Source organism: Setaria viridis, chromosome 3, assembly GCF_005286985.2.
Source record: "Setaria viridis chromosome 3, Setaria_viridis_v4.0, whole genome shotgun sequence".
In the NCBI taxonomy this organism is placed as follows: domain Eukaryota; kingdom Viridiplantae; phylum Streptophyta; class Magnoliopsida; order Poales; family Poaceae; genus Setaria; species Setaria viridis.
This window is the reverse complement of record NC_048265.2, coordinates 19,713,052-19,737,587: the sequence shown is the minus strand read 5'-3', so window position 1 is coordinate 19,737,587 and position 24,536 is coordinate 19,713,052. Positions and strand designations below refer to the sequence as shown.

Below are 24,536 nucleotides of genomic sequence, written 5' to 3'. Positions count from 1 at the left end.
CACATATCTCTTCTGGTTGAATCGGTGAAACAATTCAACTGCCACCCGTCCAGAACGCATCGCGTGATTGCAGCCTGCCGCGCGCCGCCGATCGTCGGGCGCCGCCCTCCGCCGAAGTCAGGTCCACACGCCTGCCCATCCCATCTTCTCTCCCTATTGATCCCCTCCTCTGCCCCTCCCCATCTTTTCTACCGATCAGCAGGAGCAGGAGAACAGTTATGATTAGCATTCTAAAAATTAATTAGATTACTTGCATCTGAGACTCGTCAATGCAGCTTGACAGCCGGCGGGCGCGCGACAGCGGCCAGGGCGGACGCACAGCTCGAACGGCAAGACGACGGCGGGCAATGCGAGCGCCTGGCGTCGCGATGACTTCGACTGGGCCGGCGTGGTGACCCATCGATCGAACTACAATAAAGTCCAAGGGGGCATATTCGTCACTTCATATACCTGTTATTGGAAAAAAGTTAAGAGGCAAAATATCACATAAATCAATAAGTCAACGATTTGGATATCAAATTTGTGAAACCCATCTTTACAGTGTCAAATGTGCGAAGGCACATGTTTGGAGTGTTAAAAATCCAAATTTCTTCATTTTATACGAGGCAGCATGTTCATTTCATCATTTGCTCGATGCGTTTGTACACTAACAGTTATTTTATCAAAATTATGCAAAGTAGATGGGAATTCAAAATGTATCCTTCAATAGGAGATTGGAGGAGATTGGAGATCTGAATCAAATCATTGATCGATGATCATCAAGTACCTCAAGGAGATGAATATCACGAAACCAGCAATGCCACTTCAGTACTTCACCATACAGGAGCTAGAAGTTTGGCTATTGAACTTTCAAGACTTATGTAAACAGAGATAGGTCATAGGAATATTGTCACAAACACGATGGCAAAGCGGCTAAACCATAAAGCAGTATATTGTCATGGGCGTCTTAATCTAAAAAATTGTCATGGGCGTAGCCAGGGTATTCACATGAATACCCCTAGCTTTGGACAAAATGTTTATACTCCTAGTGTTCACATATGTACGAAGGCCCAACAATCACTATCCTTGCCAAAGAATTTCATGTTTTCTCACAATGAATACCCAGAGTGAAAATCCTGCCTACACCGTCGTATGTCGCAATCGCTTCCCCGTGTGTATTGAGCAACTAATTGCTCAAGATAGTAACTTTTCTACGAGCGACTAATAAAGATCTCTCTATTTTTTTTAAAAAGTACTCCAGATACAATTACATAAAATGGTGGTTCTCTCTGATTTTGGGAATCCGCTAATAAAAGATGATCATATCTGGATGAAATCTACAACAAATCGATCCATGTACTTTTGTTGAAGTGTTCTTCGTGAGTGAGTTGAGAGTTGAAAACTTATAGGTCTTGGCGCTTGCGGTGTTCGAGTTCCCCTTTGCGTCGTGCTATTTCGTTCTAAAATGTTAGCTGATGTCCCAAGATGGGGTTGTAAGAATATGAGTAAATTGCACCTACCATACAATAACTTTTTAGATGCCAACAACTCGTAAAATGTTCAATCTAGTACAATAACTTGTCAGGAAGGTGCAAATTGGTCCAACAACTTGGAAAGTACTCAATCTAGTACAATAATTTGACAGGTGGGTGCAAATTGGTCCAACAACTTATAAAATGCTTAATTTTGTACAATAACTTGGCAAATTGGTGCGACTCTACAACAACGACGTATTATGCAAAGTAGATCGACATGTGAATTTTCTTCCAATTAATAATTTTTATTTTTTTATCAATAAAAGTCGTTAATCATGATCAGTCTATTACTTCTCAATTGTGTACATAACTTATTTGTTAGTTAGTTAAAATTGAATCAAATTTTATGCTATTGGTATTACTGAAAGACAAAAGTCTATAAGAGAGATCCTATGACCTTAGGTTTCTTCGGTGCTTCTACTCATGTATTAAACGACCATAGAGAAGCATATTTGTTTCTGTTACCTTAGCTTATTTTACTTTTACATGAACCTTTAAAAATATTTATTCCAAATTTATAAAAGGTATTATTAGATTTTATTAATATATTGGAGTTTTTATGAAAAAATGCATATAATCAAACATGTAAAAATATTGAAGGTGAACTTATTAATATTGAATAGGAAATTAAATATTCATAATCAAAATTAAATCATCCTATAACAAAATTAATATGAGGACATAACATTAATTTTCTAAATGCTGGAGCATATAACTGGTTCCGATGTGAATATACTCTAGCGCGGTAGCAAATATATTCTTGTTATAACATTTGGACCACGGATGCACCAATTTGCCAAATTATATTGCATTAAATTGAGCATTTTACAAGCTCTAGGACTAATCTGCACCCACCTAATAAGATATTGAACTAGATTGAGCATTACCACCCAATAAGATATGAACTAGATTGAGCATTACCAATCTCAATCTGCACCGCATTACCAATCTCAATCTGCACCACCAAGTTGTTGTATAATGGGTGAACTAGATTGAGCATTACCAATCTGCACTAGTGCAATGGGTGCAATTTACTCTTAAGAATATACGTCAAGATTTAAATAAAAAGCTTGGTTGCACACCCTCCGTGGTTATTTTAGCATTTTTACGACTTACAATTTGAATCGGAGGGATAATTTGGAACGGAGGGGAAATTGTAACGGAGGGAGTAAGTGAGAAGCTCTCAGTAAAACGGCAGAGGCTTGATAAAAAAGAACAAATTGGAGAAATCAAAGGGCGAATAATCCGTTTGGAAATTTTAAGCATCTTATATATATTAACTTATCAGTAAAAAAACTGCATATATCAGTACATAGTTTGCTCTCGAGTTCTTGACTTCCCTCGTCAACTGTTACATTTTCCAGCTCTCCAGGATTATATACCAGACAGAGGTGAGTATAAGAACTCGACTACATAGCAGCACAAACTGCATAAGTTAAATTTGAACTTGCAGAACAACATTCACCAGTCTCCACTACAAACCTTCGAGAAACTCGAATTACCTCGGGCTGAGTGCACACGAAGTCTGAAAGTCTATTTCCACTGTTAGCAAGCAGCACTACATGATTTAGGCCTGTCTAGCCGCTGAAGAACCACAGTGCTGCACTGACCCACCCCCACGGTTTAGTTCACAAGGTGAGGGCTGGCACTCTTGAAAGGAAGTGTGCAAGAGTAAGTCACATATCTGACACCGTCAAGGAGAACGACAACAAATATCCTGGAGAGAGGTTTCGGCGATACTCTTGGATCACCATCTCCATTGCCAGCCTCCCTGGGATCAGCTAGCACAGAGACAACAACTGATGATGCTGGCTTGCTATCAGGTACCTTGCTGCTTTCAGAAGTACTGTTAAAAGTCCGAGGCTCTGTGCTGTTCACCGTTTTTCCAGTGAGTGGAATCGCCTCATTATACATGATCCTCCTGTTTTTCAACTTGCCACCAGATTTTGGAATTTTCTGGGTAGCATTGACACTCGAGGAGTTCACAGTTGGAGAAGCAGGTATAATACCACCAGATTTGGCAGAAGCTGCAGAAATGTCGAACTGGAATACCTCACTGCACATTCCCGAGTTCAAAATTGGTCCTGAAAATAGTTATATACAAATCACAGAGTAAGACACTATAGAGAAACACTCAAGGAGTATCAAAACTCAAAGACGGGAAGATACTGACAAGAAATGTCAGCCAAAAAATCTGTGATGCCTACTACAAAATGAACACAACATCATCATTGAGAGTTCCGATTTGATGCCTCTTCCCTTCTACAATCTAGTGAATATTTTCACATTGAGTTCGCATTTTATCAGGAAAAGCAACCTCTGCAATTAATTCTACGACCAAAACCAGCAAATTTCAGATTTCATGTCAAAAATTATCTTCTAAGATGCAGCAACTTTACTTCTAAGTTTGCACTATGCTTGAACATATCATAATTCATAAGATTTCGTGACTTTTTTTAGCATTGGCTGTAATGCTATGCGTGTACTCTTTGCAGCATCAGAAATGGGTGGAGTGCAAAAACATAATTAACATACAAAGATTATCATATCCAAGGTTTTTTTGGATAAACTCCATATCCAAGATGAAATTCCCCTAATGCCATCATAGATATCAACACATACATGACACAGAAGTAAAATAAACTAAGCATAACACGCGTCAGTTCTTATGGGTCCATATGGCATGGCTATCACAATTATAGATATTTCCCACCATGAAAGGCAATAATACAACTGCTAATTACTAAGCTAGCCCTTTCTTGATTGCTAGAAGGAAGAGACCTTGAGTATGGACATATTCCCTTTTCCCAACGAGCTACCATGTCATATTACCATCTGGCAACTTTAAATAACTTCATTTCCAATCTAACCTGCTCACTGCTTGCGTGTTTTGCTACAAGTGCCTTGATTTTATTTACCATTTAGATCCGTATTCTTTGCATAGAAAAATTTCAATTTTTATATTCTACATCTGGAGATGAATGAATTATTATTTAAATATATTTTGTATACCTTGAATAACAAATGCAAGAATCATTAACAATTACTGCAGCACATAAGGGGATATCTGAATGCTACAGACGATGACAGATGGATTTCATGAATGCGGTACTACAAATAAACAAAGAATGTGATATTTCTAAATAAATTAACATTGATGTGCTTACTGCTTACCTTCCATTCCTTCCCGAAACCACTGTGGCAGTGCTGCATCTGGCGGGAAGGTTCCCTTTGAATTTTCATCCTTTCCAGATGGTGACAGATACCGAGCTATAGCAACGCTAGTCTCCTTGTGATCTTTAACAGACTGGCCATTTGAGGCCCTATGTGCCACTGCTTTCTCACTTGCAAGCACGGAATGAATAATCAAATTGCCGTTGATCTTAACATGTTTTCCATTCCTCGGCACATATAACAAAGCCGGCAAAATCTCACTGGAGTTATGTGCAGGCCGATGCTTCTGCCCAGCTCCATCAGAATTCCCAGTCATCATTCCAGGATCAGTATCGGTCATGTCACTACTGTTTAGACCACCTTTAGGTCCTTTGCCATGGTTAGTGACACTAAACACCCTAGCATCAGAATGGCCAAAATTTCCAAACATCACATCGTTGCGCCTGCCACTCATTCCGAAATTATGATTGAACCCCGGAACAAAAGCACCAAAAATAAGCGCAACGAACAGCAAACCAAGAAGACTAACACTCGCAACCTTCTTGGTCTTGGTCTTACTCTTGTTCTCCACAGTCTTCTTGACCTCTGGTTTTTTGGATACCTTCGCTGCAGCCGCTGCTTGCTGTGGCTTCAACCGCGGGATAGGCACAAGTGGGACATGGGAGCCATGAGGCCGCATTGCATACCCAGGAACCCATGGGAAATGAATGCCCGGCAGCGGCGGCGGTGGATACACCCCAGGTGGCGGGGCACTCACCCCACCACCACCGAGCTGCTGCCTAAGTGTGGCGTTCTCGGCCACTATGAAGGAGATCTTAGAATTGAGGTCGTTTATGACCGAGTGCATCGACTTCACCTTCTCCTCCAGCTCCTCGACGTACCGCTTCTTCCTCTGCCGCGACAGCTGCGCGCTCTCCCGGTTCCGCATCAGACGCGCAGTCCGGCGCTTGTCTTCTTCCTCGCCGCCCGCGCCTCTCTCGTCGGAGTCCTCCGCGGCGGCCCGCGACGCCGAAGCCGACGCCGACACTGATGGGGAGAGCTCGCCGTCGCCGGATCGGCGGCACTTGACCCCGTCCGAGCTCGCCCCGGGGCTCGCCTGCTTCCGCTTGAGGCTCCAGCTCGGGGCGGCGCCGCTCCTTCCCTCGTCCGAGTCCTCGTGCTTCACCTCGCGGTCGCCGGCGTTGGCCACGGCGGAGTTGGCGGCGGAGGTGGCCGGGGAGGCGGAGGAGGACGCGGCGGGGCCGGATCCGGCGGCCGAGCCCTCGCCGGAGTCGTCTCCGTCGCCGCCGCGGTCGGGGGACCGGAGGAGGAAGTCGTCGATGGAGAAATCGACTGGCAGGTCGAAGTCGAGGCCGTCGTCGCCGGCGAATTCGAGCGGGAGGTCGCCGCCGGCGAGGGGTAGGTCCGGGTCGAAGATGTGCGTCGGGTAGTGGCGGAGGTCGAAGGGGGAGGGGTCGAGGAGCGCCGGCTCCGCCATGGCTGCCGCGCCCCGAGGAACAGGACGGGGAGAGGTGGGGTTCGCGCTAGGGTTTTGGCATCGTCGAGGTGGAGGCACCGGAGGAAGGAGCGGAATTTTGGAAGTCACGAGAGGGAGAGTGCGGACGGAGTCGGGGGTTGACGAGCTCGTGCCCGGGACGTGCCGGTCCGGTCTCCCTCCCCTACCGCGTAGCTTCCCTGAACGAATCCTTCCATTCCAATGACAAGTGGGCCAACACAGACCTGGGCCCATAAGTCAGTTGCTCATCTTACTATACGTGGCCGACGTGACTGCGTGGCTAGCAACCAGATCTGGGCCTGCCACTGTTGGCGACTTGCGTGCCAAAAGCGCCGAGGCATGAGTAACGCGGAAGTTAAGACACCTTGGACTGTGTGCGCTGGCATGTGGGGTCATGGACCCGCTAGTTTAGGTGCAGACTGCAGAGGACGCGGGTAAGGATAAAACCGGTTAGAAAAGTTACAGAGTCCGTTCGGGAAGGTTCTGGTGGGTGGGTGAGTGGTGCAGCGAGTGTGACGATTTTGGATAGGGATTTTTACTAATTTTTCTGGAAAGCTTCCATGTGGATCCTCTGATATTAGTTTATTTCTATTTTGAGGTGGATTGCTATAGCTGAATTGAATAGCAGTCTGCTCTAGAGTTGGATCTTGTAGCTACGTTTGATATAATTTTTTTCATCTGTTGTTAGTAGTTTTTAGGATCCTGATTTGCAGACATCACCGATAAATTCTGCTTGCCGTCCGCTAATAAATTAGCATAAATCTGGCTTACTCCCTCGATCCAAATAGTAAGTGATTTTAACTTTTTTAAGTTAGACATACACTATATCTAGATGCATAATAATATCTATGAATAAAAAAGTTAAAACAACATACAATTTGAAAGTGAAGGAGTACTATCCGATACATTTATGCCGATAAAATAATTCTTTCTACTCTTGAAGCCTCTTTGAATCTCCAACATATGGCATATTAGGTTGCCTATCTTCTTAATATTCAAGATCTATAAAATAATGATTTTTTTTCCGGGGGGAGGGGGGTCAGACGAGTTGGGTTGATTGATGCAGCTACGAGGGAAATGTTTCATCTCCTTCCTTACGAGAGCCCCACAGGAGAGCCGTCGCCACCGCCGGGAGGCCCGACGAATTCGCACCGCCGACGGGGCATCAAGCAAGCACCGCCGCCCGTGTCCTCACGGCCAACAGGAGGGGCTCGCGCAGAGTCGGTTCACGATGGTCTGCACGCAGGGGGCGTGGAAACAGGTGAGAACTCGGACCCGCATCTCCCACCCACTCCCCCGACCTTTGGGCCATGGCGGTCAGAGAGAGTCCTGCGAATCGGGTGGAGAGGGATCTCGGATAAACCCCACACATCATCCTCGCACGCAACCACCTCCCACTTCTCCTCCCCGCCGTCACTCGCAAACCCTAACCTGGTCAACCCTGGGTGTTCATCAGAAAGGGGGGGTCGACGAATTCTGGATGAGGAGAACCCTCGATGTTCCCATCCAGAAGATTTGGAGCAAGATCTAGCGAACACATTGGTGCATCTGTGGCGAAGTACGTGTGATACAATTCCAGTTCCGTCTAAGAAAATCACAAAACCTACTCAATCCTTTTCCTCTGCTCCCCTTGGCAGTGCAGAGGTAGTCCCATTCTCTACTTTAGGTGGTGATATTGGATCGTTTGTGCAAGTTTTGAAATCTAATCCCATTAACAACAAGCACATGGGGGATTGAGACAATTTTGGGGGGTAGAGAGCACCTCGAGGCGGAGGGAGATTTGGGCATAGACCTAGGAATAAAAGACCGAATGAATTTTAGAGCATAGATAATTGTTCCAATCTTGGCCTGTGGGATGAAACAAGAGGTAATTTCAGAGGGGGAAGACATCAGGACTTTCGGGGCGAAACAGGGGAAGGGGCATATTTTAGAACTAGGGATATGAGAGAGGACCTCAATTTGACCTGAGGCAAAACTTGAACTATGGTAGAGAGAAGGAGATGGCCAATAAAACATAGAGTGAAAGCATGGGGAATGAATCCAGAATACATGAGGAAGCTAATCAGTTTGCTAGCAAAGATAGTGATGATGTGGAAATAGCTAAAAATTCCAGCAAGAAGAAGAAAAATTTGGTGAATGAGGGGGATAGAAGAAAGGAAGAAATCAAAAGCTTCAATGGAAGCTGCTGCAGGTGTGGGAGTTCTGGGCATAGGCCAGAGGAATGTGCTAACCCACTGACGTGTGCTAGGCGTAAAAAGGAAGGGCATGTACAGATAGTATGCACTGAGACAATGCCATGGGATCATATTGCTCCATTTTGTGGTTTCGCAGCCCAGGGGTAGGGATTTCATATAATTCTTGATGGAGAGGCAGATGAAAGTTCAAAAGACATGGCTAACTGTGCTTTGATCACTATAACAAATGGTTCTGTAACTGCGAAGCAGATTGAGAACGAATTCAAAGCTCAACCTTGACCAAGTTCAACTTGGAGATGATATGCTAAAAGTTTGGCAAACAACATTTTCCAAATGAGGTTCCCAAAAGCAAAGAAAGTGGAAGAGATTTCCTTCTTCACAGGAATGCAGATGAGAACAGTTCCAGAGGTATCTTTTAGGATGAAGCAGTGGAACCTAAATGCTGGTGCTAAAAACAAAATTGAGACAGCATGGTTCAGGATTTCTAGAATCCCTATGGAGAAAAGAATCAAGAAGAAGATAAGCTATATTGGATCTTTGGTGGGAATTCCTTTGGAAGTCGACAAGAATATATAACATGAAGAGATGGGACTATGTTAGGATCAAAATTGGCTGTAGGGATATTTCCAAAGTCCCGGCAGTGGTGGAAGGGCTACTTGATCTACATTTCTATTACTTCACCTTTCAAAGAGAAATTATGGTAGAAGGGGTGACTAATCAAACTGGAAATAAATGGACCAAAAATACCGATAGAAGCAATGAAGACAACCCATCTCCCAAGAAACCAAAATGGGGGAATGGAGGAGGAAATGAACTTCACCAGGGTGGAGGGAGTACTTCCTATGCTGGAGCAAGATCCTCAAAAATAACTCAGTCAAAACACTCTACAAGACCACTGGATGGGGTTCAGTCAGGGATCACAAAAGGTGGCAAGTGCTACAGTGGACAGCATGATGCAAGAAAATCAAGGCAATAGGCAGGATGACACAAAAACTCTATTGACGGGAAAGAAACTGCTACAGAGGAAGCCTTAGAAGGAACAAACAAGGGGATTAGTGAGGAAGATAGTGAAGATCAGGGACTATGCTTTGATGATATCATTTCTCACTACAATAAATCTTCCAACTAGTGATGAACCAAAAAAGTGTCATAAATGCGTTTTTTGCATCATAAACCATGATTTATGATGCGGGAGTGACGAAAACCCTTCATCATTAGTCGAGCGTCATAACCGTGACTAGTGGCGTTCCTTATTTCGGTGCGTCACTAAGATAATGACGAATGAAAATTCATCCCACATGTCGTCATAAACTGGCTCCTGCATAGCATGTCACGTCGGACCACAGCATGATGTGGCATGACGGTTGTGACAAACTGTTTCGTCATAGATTGAATTAGGCCTAGTTCTTGTTGGATCGAGCCCAATAATTGATATCATCATAGATTGATTTAGGCCCAATTTTTGTTGTGCCGAGCCCAATAATTGATATCATCATAGATTGATTTAGGCCCAATTCTTCATGGACCGAACCCAATAATTGTTGACGTCATAACATGATTTAGGTCCAATTCTTGTTGGATCAAGCGCAACATATGCTGATATCATATCTTTATTTAGGCCCAATTCTTAATGGATTTAGCCGAACATTTGCTGGCATCATAACTTTGTTTAGGCCCACGAAATAATAGGCCGAGGGGGCGAGCCCACGAAATTTTGGGCCCAGTTAATTTCGGGTGTAACCCTGGTAGCTCTTAATTAAAATATAATTTAATTTAATATTACATACAAATTAATTCTGTAATTGACAGCATAATTAATCTGTACATACCACACATACAAATAATTGTTCTCATCACACTTCACACACTATTATGCATGACCAAAGAACAAGCACAAGCATATCATCCATAAGAGATCACAAACCACTATACATGATATCTCTCTGACTAAGAATAAAGCTGGTCTAGAAACACATTGAGCACAAACCACAATACTCACAAACCAGCAAAAAGCAGCTGGGAGGATATGAATAAATGCCTAAGAAACCCATTGACCTAATCCTATGAAGTTTATCAGTTGATGAAGGAGGTATTCAATTTCTCTTACTGCTTTCTTCAAACTCTCAATCTCCTCATAATGCATTTTCATTGCTGCATCTGAAGCTTGTGCCTTCATCTCCAAGTTGCTCAACATTTGCTCTTATTCAACAACTTGTTGCCTTAGTTCTACAGCTTCTTGTAGCCCTCCTAAAGAAACTTCAGATCTTGAGCTTGTAGCTGAGGCTGGCTGCACGACCGCATCATCAAGGATGGGACTTGACTGCAAATTATGAGGACCGGAATTTGGTATTGCAACCCTAAGGATTGTTTTCAATATTTCAGCCTACAAATGCACAGAGCAGAAGTCAAACTTCAATCTTAAACAAAGCAACTGAATAAAGTAAAGAATTTAGGAGCACGATAATCACTTGTTTAGTTACATACCACGACATGTGATTGAATTTTAGCAATGTAGGAATGTGGTACTAGGTTCTGCACAATAAGTATTTGGTTAGTTGTCTTAGATATAAGGAACATAATGTACCATGACCATAGAAATTCAGATGTCGGCCTTGTAGATAGATTTAGAGCAGCCAAGGTAAGAGAAGGATCTCAAATCTAACACAATACACCGAGAAAATTACTTTTCGCTAAAGAAATATGATCACATCATTTGTTACTAATCGTCCCAAATTGATTTTCAACCTCTCAAAAAATGGATGCACTATTCCAACATTAAATAAAACATAAAATTCGATCCACCTTGGTTTCTATGGGCATGCGAGTAGGAGAACGACCCATTGGGAATTAAATGAAGGAATAGTATAATTTGGTTTATAGGGTATGCGAGTAGGAGAACGAAATCTAAAGTTACTAATTAACATCATAACAAAAATAAATGATCTAAATAATCTCCCTAGGAAAAGCTTGGAACTAATAGCGATTCTTGGCGAGGTACAGAAGTATGATCCGTTGTCGGTAAAGTAAAAAGGACGGACTAAAATTTTCATCACGTATTGATTTTCAACCTCTCAAAAAACTGATGAGGGAAGATAGTCATTTGTTTCTAAATACACAGTACAAGATAGCCATTGTTTTTAGTCTGTTGCGGTGCGGTGGAATAAGAACAAATAATCACATGACAAGACATGGCATGGCAGGCTATGACGCAGTATCATGACCAGGGAAAACCAAAGCACCAAGGAAGATAAAAAGATTCTTGTTGATGTCCCATCACAGAGCAAATAGAGCAGAAACTTCGGACTACAAAATAGGGAATCGATCTTCGAACTACAAAATAGGGAATCGATCTTTCCATTTATCTTACAAACAAAAGATAACATCATATCAAAGATAGTTAGGGTTCCAATGAAATCTAAAGTTACTAATTAACAGCATAGCAAAGATTACAACATTGATCTTCCACCAGCGCGGCTCGCTCACTCCATCCACCCCTCGTTCCGGGCCACAACGCGGTGGCAGCTCCACTTCTTCTTGTTCTCGCCCCTTAGGGGCGGGGACTTTACCATCCTCAGGATGTGGTCCTTGACCTCGACCTCATTCAGGATCCTCCATCAATGACTCGTGTTGAGGCAGACGGGGCACGTGAAGGTGTTGTTAGCGCGACGGAAGACGCGCAAAGCGTCGCCTCAGGGAAAGGGTGTGCGGTAGTCGTGGCAACGGTCATCAGACGAGTCCGTCTCCGTTTGGGAGTCGGAGTCGAATGCATCAGCTGCAAGGGTCACCGTCAAGGTCTACTTCCGAGGTGGCGACGAGGGCACAGGGGTGGGTGAAGCTTCCCGCACCGTCAGAGGAGGCCGGGAACACGCCGGGGATCCCTCAGTGGCTCCACGACAACCATCCGTGAGCGACGGCGGGCTGAGGTCGGCGGCATCAGAGCAAGATCCCAACGTGGAAGCACCGTTGTAGCGGGATGACCCCACTTCGTGGACGTAGCGCCGTAGTGCTCCCGTGAAGTTGCGGGTGGCGGCGAGGCGGTAACACGACGACAACCCGCCACGGGAGCGCGATGGCGAGGAGGAGGCTCCGGAGGATCACTCGATGCATGAGGGGGAGCCGGTTGGGGAGAGGCGGCGCGACGGGGCAACGGAGGAGGCAGAGGTTGAGGGGGAGATGGATCACTTCATGGCGTTGGTCGGGCTGCTGGGTTGAGGTGCCCACATCGGGGATGAGATGGTAGTGCAAATGGCGATGACGCCAATGGTGGAGGAAATGTCGATTAAATAAGGAGTTTCTCGTCTTCCATGGGAAGTTGCGCCGGCTTCCCTGGAAAACTAGGCAACCGACGCCTCTCGAGGATGGGAACCGGCTCCTCGAAGAACGTACGGGAACAGGAACCGGTACGGCAACCGCTAGAGGCCGTGGCATTGAATAGTCGATATGAATCGTCGATGTGCAGATGAACGGCTACGGGGAGTATAGGCAACGCCCGCCTCGGTGGCACGTTTTCATTTCCATAAAGAACCGTAAAATCTAGTTGGTCTTGTGGTATGGACTGCCCGCCACAAACATGTGGTCTCGTGTTTGCCATATTTTTATCAAATTTTCACTAGAGTGTTCCTAGAGTAAAAACACTAACAACTTCACAAACAACTTTTTTTTTGCAAGTGCCTTGGGACCATCACAAATTGACAAATTCAGACAAAATCCAGATGGTTGACCATAGATAGGAACATCACAAATACAGACAAACAAAACTACGTTAAGATTGTTCACCATAGCTAAGGACTTCACCATCTACTTAATTAGCCTTCCCACCAAGCATCAATCCCGCGACAACAACAAATAAAGCAAGCAGCACGTGCGCGAGTTTTCTATAATTCCCAATTGACTTCAGCTTGGCAATAGCCTTCTGAAGTTGTTGTCGCACCGTCTTCAACTCATTCTTAATCTCTCTAAGCTCATAGTTATCTTTTCTCAATTCTTCCTCCCTCTTCTTTGCATCCTCTTCTGCTTGCACCTTCTTCTTCATGAGCCTCACCAGAAGACCAAAAGCCCTATTGTAACGACCGACCCCTAAACCTTCCCAGTTAATCTTGATCGGAGCCCTTGACCTTAGTTATCTGTCTTGCTTAACCGTGCCTAAGTGCTCAGCTATCCGCCCGGTCCCGACCCCTGAGATCTGACCCCTCTCCGCTTCGCTCCTCTCCCGACCCCGGCAAGCACAGCCACCGTCGGATCCTGCTAAGCATCCTCAACCATCCGTTCTATCCGCCCGGTGGACCCGCGAGATCTTTTTCCCAGATCCCCCGCGACAGGCGCACTCGAGTTGCATGCCCGCTTCAGCGCCTTCCTGCCGCGTGGCTCGTCTTCTCCGACGCCCGCCGCTCAGTTTTGTCTCTAGCAAGCGACCAAGTGGGTTCTCGCGCCCCCTTCCCCAATGGCAGCGGAAGCCCCTCTGCACCCCTTTCTGCAGAGCCTCGCCTCCCGCGCCCATCATCACGCCGCCAGATCCCGGCCCCAGAGCCCGATGTCGCCCGTCTTTTCCGTCCCTTCAGCCACAGTCGCACCGCCCGGTCGCCGCTACACGACCATTCCTCCACCGCCAACCCCGACCGCGGCCGCGACAGCTCTTTTCTCCCCCGCTCTGTCAGAAGCCGCCCGACAATCTGTTGCTCCGCGCTCGCCCGCGTGCCCGCAGCTGCCTGTCTTCTCACCTGTGCGCCCTCGATTCTAGCGCCGTTAAACCGGTCGCTTCTATCAAATCTTCCGCACGGCGATGCCCGCTTTCCGCCAAATCTCAACCACCGGTCTACCCGCTCCTACGCCGCCCTGACGGCAGAACGCAATGATCGCTGGCGTCACCCCCGGAGTTCTGCACCACCGCCCTCTTCGCTCAATCGCCGCCCCGGCAGAGCACTCCATTGCCTCTCCCCGGCCTTCGCGCCGCTCCCCTTCTCTATCTCCCGCGCCGCTTCCTTTCTCCGTTCCAGCAGCTATAAAAGGAACGCACCAGTCGCCGGAGTTCCCTCCGCCATTGTTGCCTTCAGCCTTTTCTCGCTCCCTGCTCAAAGCTCCTAGCGCCACCCACCAAGTTCTTGAGGAGTTCTTCTCTCAGATTCTCTCTCAGTTTTCTCCAAGTCACCCAGCCGCTTGCTCCTCCGTGCTGCGTAAAAGCTCTCTTGTGATCTGCAAGAAGCACCGCCGCCGCCGTAGCATTCCCAGTCTTAGCCCTTATTCGAAGCTTTAGTCCCTCCGCCCAAGTCTGCTTCTTCCCGACCTCGAGCTTTCCTTTCAGGAAGAAGGTGAGTTGCCGACCCCAGTCCGCCTCGCCCGACCCCTCCTATCCGCCCGACCCCGGTTCCGTCTCGCCCTACCCTATCTGTTCCGCCGACCCTTATATCCGCCTCGCCCGAGGGCTTGGCTGTGATCTTTTTCTTCAACCCGAGGGTGTATGTGTAAAACTGGGGAACCCTTCAGCGCTTGCGTCTAAGGACCCCTGGTATACCACATCCTCTAGTTCAAGGATCAGATCATGAGTTCCTTTTCTACCCTTACCTCTTGATCATCATCAGCTCTCTTGAACCACCATAACCTCCTGTTCTTTGTCGCGAGTTTCTAGGCTCAGGCGAGCCAGTGTTGCTGTTGAAATAACTGTCTATGCTAACCCTTGCATTGCATTCGTGTAGAGCTGCACCTCGCCGACGGCTTCTACGAGCTTCACCCGGCGCCAGAAAAAGAAGCTGTAGCTGAGTTCCTGCCCGCTGAAGCCGAAGTCGCCCCCGAAGTCGAGCAGTTCCCGTCCTCCTTGCTTGAAGGCAAGCCCCGGTTGCATGAAAGTCCTATGTGTTTTACCAGACTTGCGCATGCCTTCTGTAACATGCTTGTGCATTTACGTATAGGAGTTGTGTGAAACCCTAGATGCATGACTTAGTTGTCCCCATGATCTGAGCACTAGCTGTTGGACCGTGTAGTCGCCTTGCATAACTAGGAGACGGTAAAAGTCGAGTGATCTCCTGTCACTCGCGGTTGTAGGAGTTGGATGTCTATCTTCTGTTACAACTATAAGGACGATGGACGGGGCAGGGTTTTGGGTAACTCTTTGGTGGTCGGATGTTAGCCCCGTCTGTCTATGAAATCTTGCTAAGGCCCGACAATGGTGGTGTTCGTGATCAAGTGTTTGAAAGTACTAGCCTCATACTTAGTATGGGATGAGGAAGCCTAGTACCTGATTGAACCTAGACGTGAGCGGTCGCCCCATTGTTCTTGGAATGGAGTTTCCCCTGCTAGTTGTCGCACGTGGTGGCAAGCGTGGTCACAGGACGGCAGAGGCCGGGTCTGTGGAACCTTGCACCAAAGGAAATGGGCCCGACACGGGTTAGGGGATTGATGGGGAAGGCCGACACAGGAAGCGACCTCCGGGTGCGCGGATGTCGTGAGGCTAGGTTCACCATGCATGGTTAAAGAACTCGAATCGATTCGTCTGCCTCTCACAGTTTGAGATTTCTTGATCGCTATGTCACCCTGAGTAAATGAGGAATCTGATGATGGCAATGTTGGTTGTTATATCTATACATCTTGTTTGGTTCTATGAATGCTTAGAATAGGTGGCACAACTTAGACTGGTAAATGAACCTAGAACCGGAGCTAAAACTTGAAAATAGGGTACTTAGTGCTTTTGGCAAATAAACCCCTCAGCCAAACAGCCCTGCATGTCTAGAAGGAGGAGTAGTTCTTACTCCTATCGGTTAAGTCTTGTTGAGCTTCGTAGCTCAGCCTTGTTGTGGCTCCTGTTTTTCAGGTGAGGTTGTTGCGCCCGACCCCTCTCTGGTTGGTGCTTGGCCGCCCCAGCTTCCGCCAGGCTGGACGGTCGAGTGGGATCCTTCCTCGGACGGCGAGGAGAGGATTCAGTGATGTCCCGGTTGGCCTCACCAGGGATGTCCGACCCCGACGAAGTCTTCCGCTAGTGTTTACCTTCTGTTGTTTTCCTTTGAACCGTGTACAAACTCTGATGTTGGATTTTATGGCCGAACTAAATGGGTAAAACTTGTTTAACTCAGTGGACTCGTTGTATTCTCTGGAACCACTCACCTTCGTGTGGGTTGCTAAACTCGATCTTGTCTAAGTGGTTAAATCGGATAAAATCCGACGGCATTTCGTGTTAGCTTGACTTAAGCACAGGTGTCGCATATTAGGCGGCTTAACCCTGTCTAATCAAGCTAATCCGAAGTGGATCCGCCACACCTATCATCCCATTCTGGATCAACCTAGATCATGTAACCATATTGCTTTTTTCTTCCTACAAATTAAACGCCCCTTTACAAATCGCCGTTGACAACAGTAACATGAAACCACAGAACCAAAATATCTGTGAAGCAGGTAGCCATTACCTTTGGGCAACAAGCAAACCGGCGGCTAGGGTTGAAAAAGGTCCAAGAATACTTCACCACGGCTCTCAATCCATGATCACACTTGTTTTCAAGATGCATATGGGTAGTATTGCAGGAAGATGTCTCCGAGCAGTAGCTACCAACAGAAGAAGATGATGGAATACTCGCATGCTTCATAAAAGTCATTGTAACTTGAAATCAATGTTTAGTTTTGCACATCATAAACTATAGCCTATCAACTTCTAACACCAATCAGAATGCAAACCTAAGGGTAGGATGAAATCGGAATCTACTGCTTTTAATCAAAATCCCTAATTCCAGAAATCCCCTTCCCTCTGACGAAAGGGCAAAGTAGCGGCACAAAGTAGGGGACTCACCTGACCATAGCTCCTACTCCTCCCTTCACTACTAGGATGCACCATCCCGCCGCCCGTCGCAGATCGGCACACCGACGCCTCTAGGCTCAAGTCTTTGACACAGCCAACAGGAGCACGCCGGGGAGTCCCTTGCAGTGTACGCTGTTGCAGATATACCCGTTGCTCTGGCCGGCAACTGGGAAGTGGACCACACTTATTAGAATTGTAATATTTAGGAGATGCCTTGTTCAAAAACTATAAACTGCATTATGTCTCAGTGGTAGTGCTGACTCGTCAGAATCAAGAGGTCATTTGACCCTTGCTCTGGACCTCTTACCTTTTTATTTTCCTTCCTTTTTATCAAAGACTGACTTGTGGGACCCTGCTAGATTTTACGATGAATTGGAACACTTTATTTCTCAACACATGCTTGCATGGGGGACCCCCCTCGGTTTATGACGTTTTTGCACACCTTATTTTTCAACAAATGCTTACATGTGGGATCCTAGTTGGTTTATAACGTTTTCGCGGACCTTATATTATCACAAAACCATCATGTAACGAGTGATGATTTCTTTTCGGCTATAGTGGCAACTTTTATGATATTCTATAACTTTGTCACTAAATTTGCTCGGATGTGAAACTTTATGATATTTTCAGCCAGAAATATCATAGATCTATGACGAGAACAAATGTGTCATAAAATTTTCGTCATAGATCAACACATTTCTTGTAGTGTCTTCTAGAGGGGAACACTTAAACTTTGGCACATTCCAACACCTGGAAATACAAAAATTGCGGAGAATGCAACTTAGAAACAATACATCAGTAGCGATCGATGAATATGGCACCAATCTGCACAAATGCAAATATGACCCCTTGGCGGCCATAGAAGCCAAAAATGCTTTGAGTTTTGGCAAAAGCCTAAAGGAGAAGGATGAGGGAAACAAAGATCTCAAATGCCAAACAAAGAATACTATCACTGTGGAAGAGAGTGCTGAGGTGACCAGAGAAGAAAAAAATGGTTGCAGCAGAGCCACTTTACCCAGCCCATTCACGGGGACTCAAGAAAACCCGATGATGGACTAGTCCAGTCAAGAAGAACACCTGGTCATTGAAGCTGAGGAGAAAAATGAACAAGGGGGATAGACATGGGAGGAAGCTGAGAAGGCTCCAAGAACACCAGATTGGAAAAAGTTAATAGAAGAAGATGCTAAAAAAATGAAACAACTTAAGGGGTTGGAAACCAACATACTGTGGGACAAAAACTCAACAGAGACTTGCCAACTAGGGTGCTGGAAGAAACAAACATTGAACACAACGGGGGAGGGAGAACTGGTAACCAAGGCTCAACAAGGGCAGCAAAGACAAAGTGACAGATTGAAGAAACAAGAGTTAGGAGGAATGAAGATCTCAGACAAAGCTCAATTTGCAGCGGCGAAGAAGAACCTGGAAGGTAATTAACAAACAAATCCCCAAGAACTCCTTTGCAGTTCTCAATAATACCGAAACCATTGCTCGTAGTAGTAAATTGAAGGTAGATGTTACTAATGTCATCTTAGAATAGTTTGATATCTTGAAAGACCTAGAAAGGGCTAGTGCTAGCTCAATGAAAGAAATATTGACATTGTTAATGACAATCAGTGTGCGGAAGTTGAGGCTCTCCCCTTGCAGGAGGCCAAATTTATTGAATGGAACTTTGATTCGTCAGATAATGAAGGATTTCAACCAATCTTAAATAAGAAAAAAAAGCCAAAAAAGCAAAGACAAAGAAATTTATCATCAAAAACTCCAAAGAGCACTCTGAGACCTACTGTGCAGAGGAAGATATACCCAAGATTAGTTCTAGGTATAATCTCAGGAAAGGAGTGGTAAATAGGAAAACGTAAATTATGATACATCTCATTTGGAATTGTAGAGGTGTTGCTAAGAAGGGCGTGGAAACCTTTACTAAGGATCTCCATTTTGAGTTCCAAGCTGATTTTGTGGGTTTCCAGGAGACAATAAAGAAAAAGTATTCAGATAAATTATTTATACAAATTGACCCCAACAAGAATTTTGCCTGGCACTGGTTGCCCTCTAAAGGCAGATCTGGTAGGATCCTTTGTGGTGTCAAGATGAAAAAGTTTGATGTGATCAGCTTTGAAGTGGGGGAATTTTCAATAGTAGTTAATGTATATGATAAAAAATTGTAGAAAAAGATAGTTCTCGCAACAGTTTATGGGAATGAGGAGAAAAGGGAACAATTCCTTATTGAATTGTCTTCCATTTGTGCAAACAGAAAAGCCCCCATGCTCATTGGAGGGGATTTTAATATCTTGAGATTTAGTGAGGAAAAGAATAAAAATTTTCATGGAAATAGGTTTACTGACATGTTTAATTGGATTATCAACACCTATGATTTAAGAGACCTTTTGTTGAATGGGGGGATGTTTACCTGGTCAAATAACCAATTAGATCCAACATTGGAAAAGCTAGACAGGGTCTTAATGAGTATAGATTGGGAAAGTGAATTCCCCTTAACAAATTAGAGGAAAATGCCTAGATATATGTCTAATCACCATCCTTTGATATTGTGTACAGAACAAGAAAAAGTTAAAAAAAATCAAGTGCTTTTGTTTTGAAACTACCTGGATCAAACATGCTAAGTTCCTTCCAAAAATAAGAGAGATCTGGGACAGACAAGTGATAGCCAAAGATGCGGTGGAAAAATGGTGCATTAAGATAAACAAAATGAATTTTTTTAAAAGGTTGGCATTTCAATTTAAAAGGCCAAACCAAAAGATATAAACGCCTGCTACAAGATGAATTGCTCAAATTAGAGAAATTGGAAGAAGAAGGGCTTCTTCCAAGAAACCTTCAAGATAGGAAAACATTCATCCAAACTGAGTTACTCAAGATCTTGGAGGAAGAGGAAATATACTGGCATAAACATTCTAATTCTAATTGGTTACTGAAAGGTGACAGCACAGACTTTTTCCACAAAGTAGCTAATGGACATAAAAGGAAAATACTATTTTTGACTTACAATCTAATAGGGAGAACATTGAAGGGGATGAGAATATTTTAAAGCACGCAACAAGATACTAGAAAAATCTTTTTGGGCCCTATGACAGCCCAGCCTTCAAAATGGATCCTGACTGTTGGGATCACACTGAAAGGATTTTTGAAGAAGAAAATGACTTCCTCACCAAACCTTTTACTGAAGATGAGATAAGAAAATGTGTGTTCTCAATGGAGAAAAACACAACACCTGGCCCCAAGCATATTCCAATAGAATTTTACCAATCCTGTTGGGAGGTGATTAAAAAAGATCTCCTAGATCTGTTTGCAGGATTTAGTGAACACAAATGAGATGTTAGCAAGTTGAACTACGGAGTTATTACCTTGATTCCAAAACTAAAAGAAGCGATGAAAATACAACAGTACAGGCCTATTTGCCTCCTAAATGTCACTTACAAAATAATTACGAAGACCCTGATGTTAAGATTTGAGGGTTGTATGAGCAGGATAATAAACAAATGTCAAACAACCTTCATAAAAGGTAGAAATATCATTGATGGGATTATGAGCATACATGAAATTCTTCATGACACTAAAATAAAGAATAAAGAAGGGTTGGTTTTGAAACTAGACTTTGAAAAAGCATATGACAAAATAAGTTGGGACTTTCTTTTTTACTGTCTTGTTCAGAGGGGCTTCTGTGAAAATTGGTGTATGTGGATTAAGAAGGTAGTTACAAGTGGGACTCTCAGTATCAAAGCTAATGATATGGTAGGGAGTTACTTTAAGAGTGGAAAAGGGGTAAGACAAGGGGACCCTCTGTCTCCCCTTTTCTTTAACCTAGCAGCCGATAGTCTAGCTAAAATGATTAGCAAGGCTCAAGAAAATGGCTTGATTAAAGGGCTAGTCCCTAAATATGTTACCAATGGGGTTGCTATCCTACAATAAGCAGATGACACAATACTATGTCTGCAAGTCGATGAGGAAAATCCTTAAAATATGAAACTTGTGCTTTATTTATATGAACAAATGTCTAGTCTGAAAATAAACTTTGAAAAAAGTGAAGTCATTGTTGACGATCGTTAAGTACCAAATATGACCGTCAATATACTCAAGAATAAAGGAGGATTAGCAATTCTTACATGCATATTTGGTTTTGAATAATGTAGTTCCACTTTTCCTTGGAGAATATTTGGTTACAGGTGAATAAGAACAAAAAGATGGAGAAAGCACCCTCTATGGATCCAAGAAACACGCTTCTGGCCAAAGGGAGGTCGCCACATGTGCATCCCAATGATTGAAGGGTCCAAAAACTACCACAGCCGTCTTAATCCATCGGATAACGCACACAACTGCCATTGCGACCCACGTGTCAGATTACCACGTGAAGGCGGTTGCGAGAGGGGCCACCAGGGGTTCGGCCACCCTTGGATCGTCCGAACCGCCTCTGGCTCCCCTCGTGATCAGCTTCCACGTGGCGATTGGTGGTGACTCCCCTACGTTGGTTATGGCATATTCCCCGAAGATCCCTCTGCCAGAACCACCTTTTGGAGCCTATAAATATGAGGGGAGGGGCTCCATTATAGGACACACACACAACTAGTGAATCACTCTCTCCATCTTAGTTTCCAAGTTAGTGGAGTTAGGCTAGAGTAGCTCTACTTCAGGTTCCAGGTCTCCTTGGAGTCTAGGGTATGGCTCTTGTATCTTTTTATTTCTAGGATGACTTTATTCTATTCAAAGTATACATCTTCTTTACATAGTGTTGTGTTTGGTTCTCATATGCATGAGTTACATATATACCCTTGCTATGTTGATGTGCTAGGCTTATACGCTCGTATGCTAGTCGTATACCCTTGCTATCATAGTATAGGCTTATATACGTCCATGTACGCCTTGAGACCATGCTACATGTTATATTTTATGTGCATATATATCTTGGATAGCTTAGTTGATCTATGCTACGGCATCGGTTCAATGGCCATTTCTATGGTGGCTTCAGCCCTTGTCACAATAGCTCGGGTTTGCTGGAGTGTTGTTACTAATGCAAGCATGGTGCTTGGATTGCTTAACCTTATTGGATATGAGTTTGCCCCATGAGTTGCTAGGTGTAGGTTGTAGGTGGTGACAGCCATGTTGGTCCTTCGTAATCCCTCACGTTCAAGTACATTGTAGGAGTTTGGAAATTAGCAGTAACTTTACTGGGCGGAACCAGTATGGGTACTGTCTCCCCATGTGTGCCTGGGTGCATAGGTCTAAGTTCTATACGATGTATATGTATGTTATGCTTATATGATCTGTGCAGTATATAGGAAGTACATATGAACCTAGAGCTAACTCTTAGTCCCTCTCCCTAGCTTAGTTATCTTGAGATGATTCCCGTGTGTGTCACACTATCTATCTATCTATCTATCTATCTATCTATCTTACCCCTGCCTTAAGTATTGTCTCTATCCATCTTATGATATACTCATATGCATAGTAAACTCTTTAGACCTACTCGCCTTTCTTTGGGAAATACGGTACCCTTGGGAATATTCTTGGATGAAATGCTACAACGATATATCTGCACTCTTGCGGATTTATTCGTAATCATTAAATATACCAACAGTCATCATGATCTCGTAAGATGAACATAAATCTTTAGCCTACTCTGAATTGATGAACTGTTCTATTGGCTCTTAGCCTATCAAATACCTTGGAGTGCCTGTAGCAGGCTCAAGGCTACGTGTCATGGATTGGCTACAACTTCATGAAAAACTTATATGGATGGATGGGTAGCTCCCTATCCTTTGGAGGGAGACTGACCTGTTAAATGCATGTTTAAGCAGCATTCCAATATATTGTCTGTCGATCTATATGCTCCCAAAAACAATTATAAAAAGGATGGATGTCATTAGGAAAAGATTCTTCTCGTAAGGGGGTAGAACTAAAAAGAAATAACACTTGGTGAAATGGACGAAAATAGCTAAACCCAAAAGGAAAGGGGTCTTAGGCATACAAGATTTGAGAAAAATGAACATGTGCCTACTTTGTAGATGGTGGTGGAAACTTGAATCAGGGAGGGGCTCTGGCAAACGATTGTCAAAAAGAAATACGTAAAACAAAATACTTTACCACAATTGAAATGGAAAAGCGCCAATTCCCTTGTGTGGACTGGTCTGCTTAAGGTGAAAGAACTGTATTTGAGGGGAAGGACCATGAGGCTAGGGAATGGAGAGGATACTGACTTCTGGGGGGACCCCTGGTGTGGCCACTTGCCTCTCAAGGAGAAATTCCATGAGTTTTTTTGAAATCTGCATCGAACGACATGGAAAGGCAGTAGAAGTAGTAGCAAGAGGGTGGGCTTTTACTTTTAGAAGATGGTTAGATGAAAGAAATCAATCACACCTCAGAAGACTAAGAGACATTCTAATAAGTTGTGCCTTGTCAAATGAAAAAGATTCCCCAAATTGGATGTGGGAGAAATCTGGAAATTTCTCTGTGAAATCTCCGTACAATCATATGCATAGTTCTAAGACTGGAGAACCTCATAAACAAATCTGGAAAGCTAAGCTACCTCTGAAAAATTAAAATCTTTATGTGGCTGGTACAACAAAATGTGATCCTAACCAAAGATAATTTGATGAAAAGAAACTGGCAGGGAGACAAAAGATGCAGCTTTTGCCCTGAGGATGAGAGCATAAACCATATCTTCTTCGATTGTTGTCTAGCTAGATACATTTGGAGCTTAATTCCCATGGTGTTAGGGGCCAACTGCAGGCCCATCTTCCTTTAATCAGTACTGGATTTGGGTGAAAAACATCATGCCTATGTTCCAGCAATATCATATGGTTGGACTAGTAGCCATATGTTGGGCTTTGTGGATAGCCAGGAATAAAACCTGCTTTGAGGCAAAAATGATTAAATCTCCTACAGAGATTATATGTTCAGCTTCCTCTTTTATATCCTATTGGGCAGGTATGCAAAAAGCTGAAGACAAGGCAAACCTGGAAGTAGGGGCTGAAGCGGAGGCGGCGCTTCACATTCACCCACAGGAGGCCATGCCGGAAGACACTGGGACGGTGCTGATTCAGTGATGGAAGTCGGATTCTCAAATGCTCACAAAGCAAACCAAATCCTTTGTCAAACTCCCAAAAGGGCGATAGGCTTAGTTTCGGCTTGTATGGCTATCAGCCTGTACTCTGTTGGTTTTAGTTTCTATCTGAATGTCGTAGATGGTTTCGCTCGTGACACAGGAGACAGGCCATGTGTGCCAAAAAGTTATCCTGGTGTCTTTAGTTTTGCTTTTCTTTCTAAACCATTTGTAATTTTGTTGGCTGGACAGATTTTGTAATTTTGTTGCTTCGTGGAGTAATGAAATACGGGCTTGGCCCTTAGTGGAAAAAAATAATGATTTTTACTTCCTA

The 24,536-nt window shown here is 44.4% G+C and overlaps 1 protein-coding gene and 1 long non-coding RNA gene across 2 annotated transcripts; both read right to left on the bottom strand.

Annotated features, from left to right (window-relative positions):
- Window positions 1-2,762: 2,762 nt before the first annotated feature.
- On the bottom strand, window positions 2,763-6,304 carry LOC117849705 (bZIP transcription factor 39). The gene is made up of 2 exons (XM_034731347.1): window positions 4,689-6,304; window positions 2,763-3,598 (listed from the first exon to the last, which is right to left on the bottom strand). Exons 1-2 carry the CDS (start codon window positions 6,163-6,165, stop codon window positions 3,138-3,140), a joined length of 1,938 nt encoding a protein of 645 aa, XP_034587238.1. The 5' UTR covers window positions 6,166-6,304; the 3' UTR covers window positions 2,763-3,137.
- Window positions 6,305-10,172: 3,868 nt separating this feature from the next.
- LOC117847680 (uncharacterized) lies at window positions 10,173-24,536 on the bottom strand. The gene is made up of 4 exons (XR_004638684.2): window positions 24,117-24,536; window positions 17,146-17,320; window positions 10,863-10,910; window positions 10,173-10,761 (listed from the first exon to the last, which is right to left on the bottom strand). It is a non-coding gene; the product is annotated as an uncharacterized lncRNA (long non-coding RNA).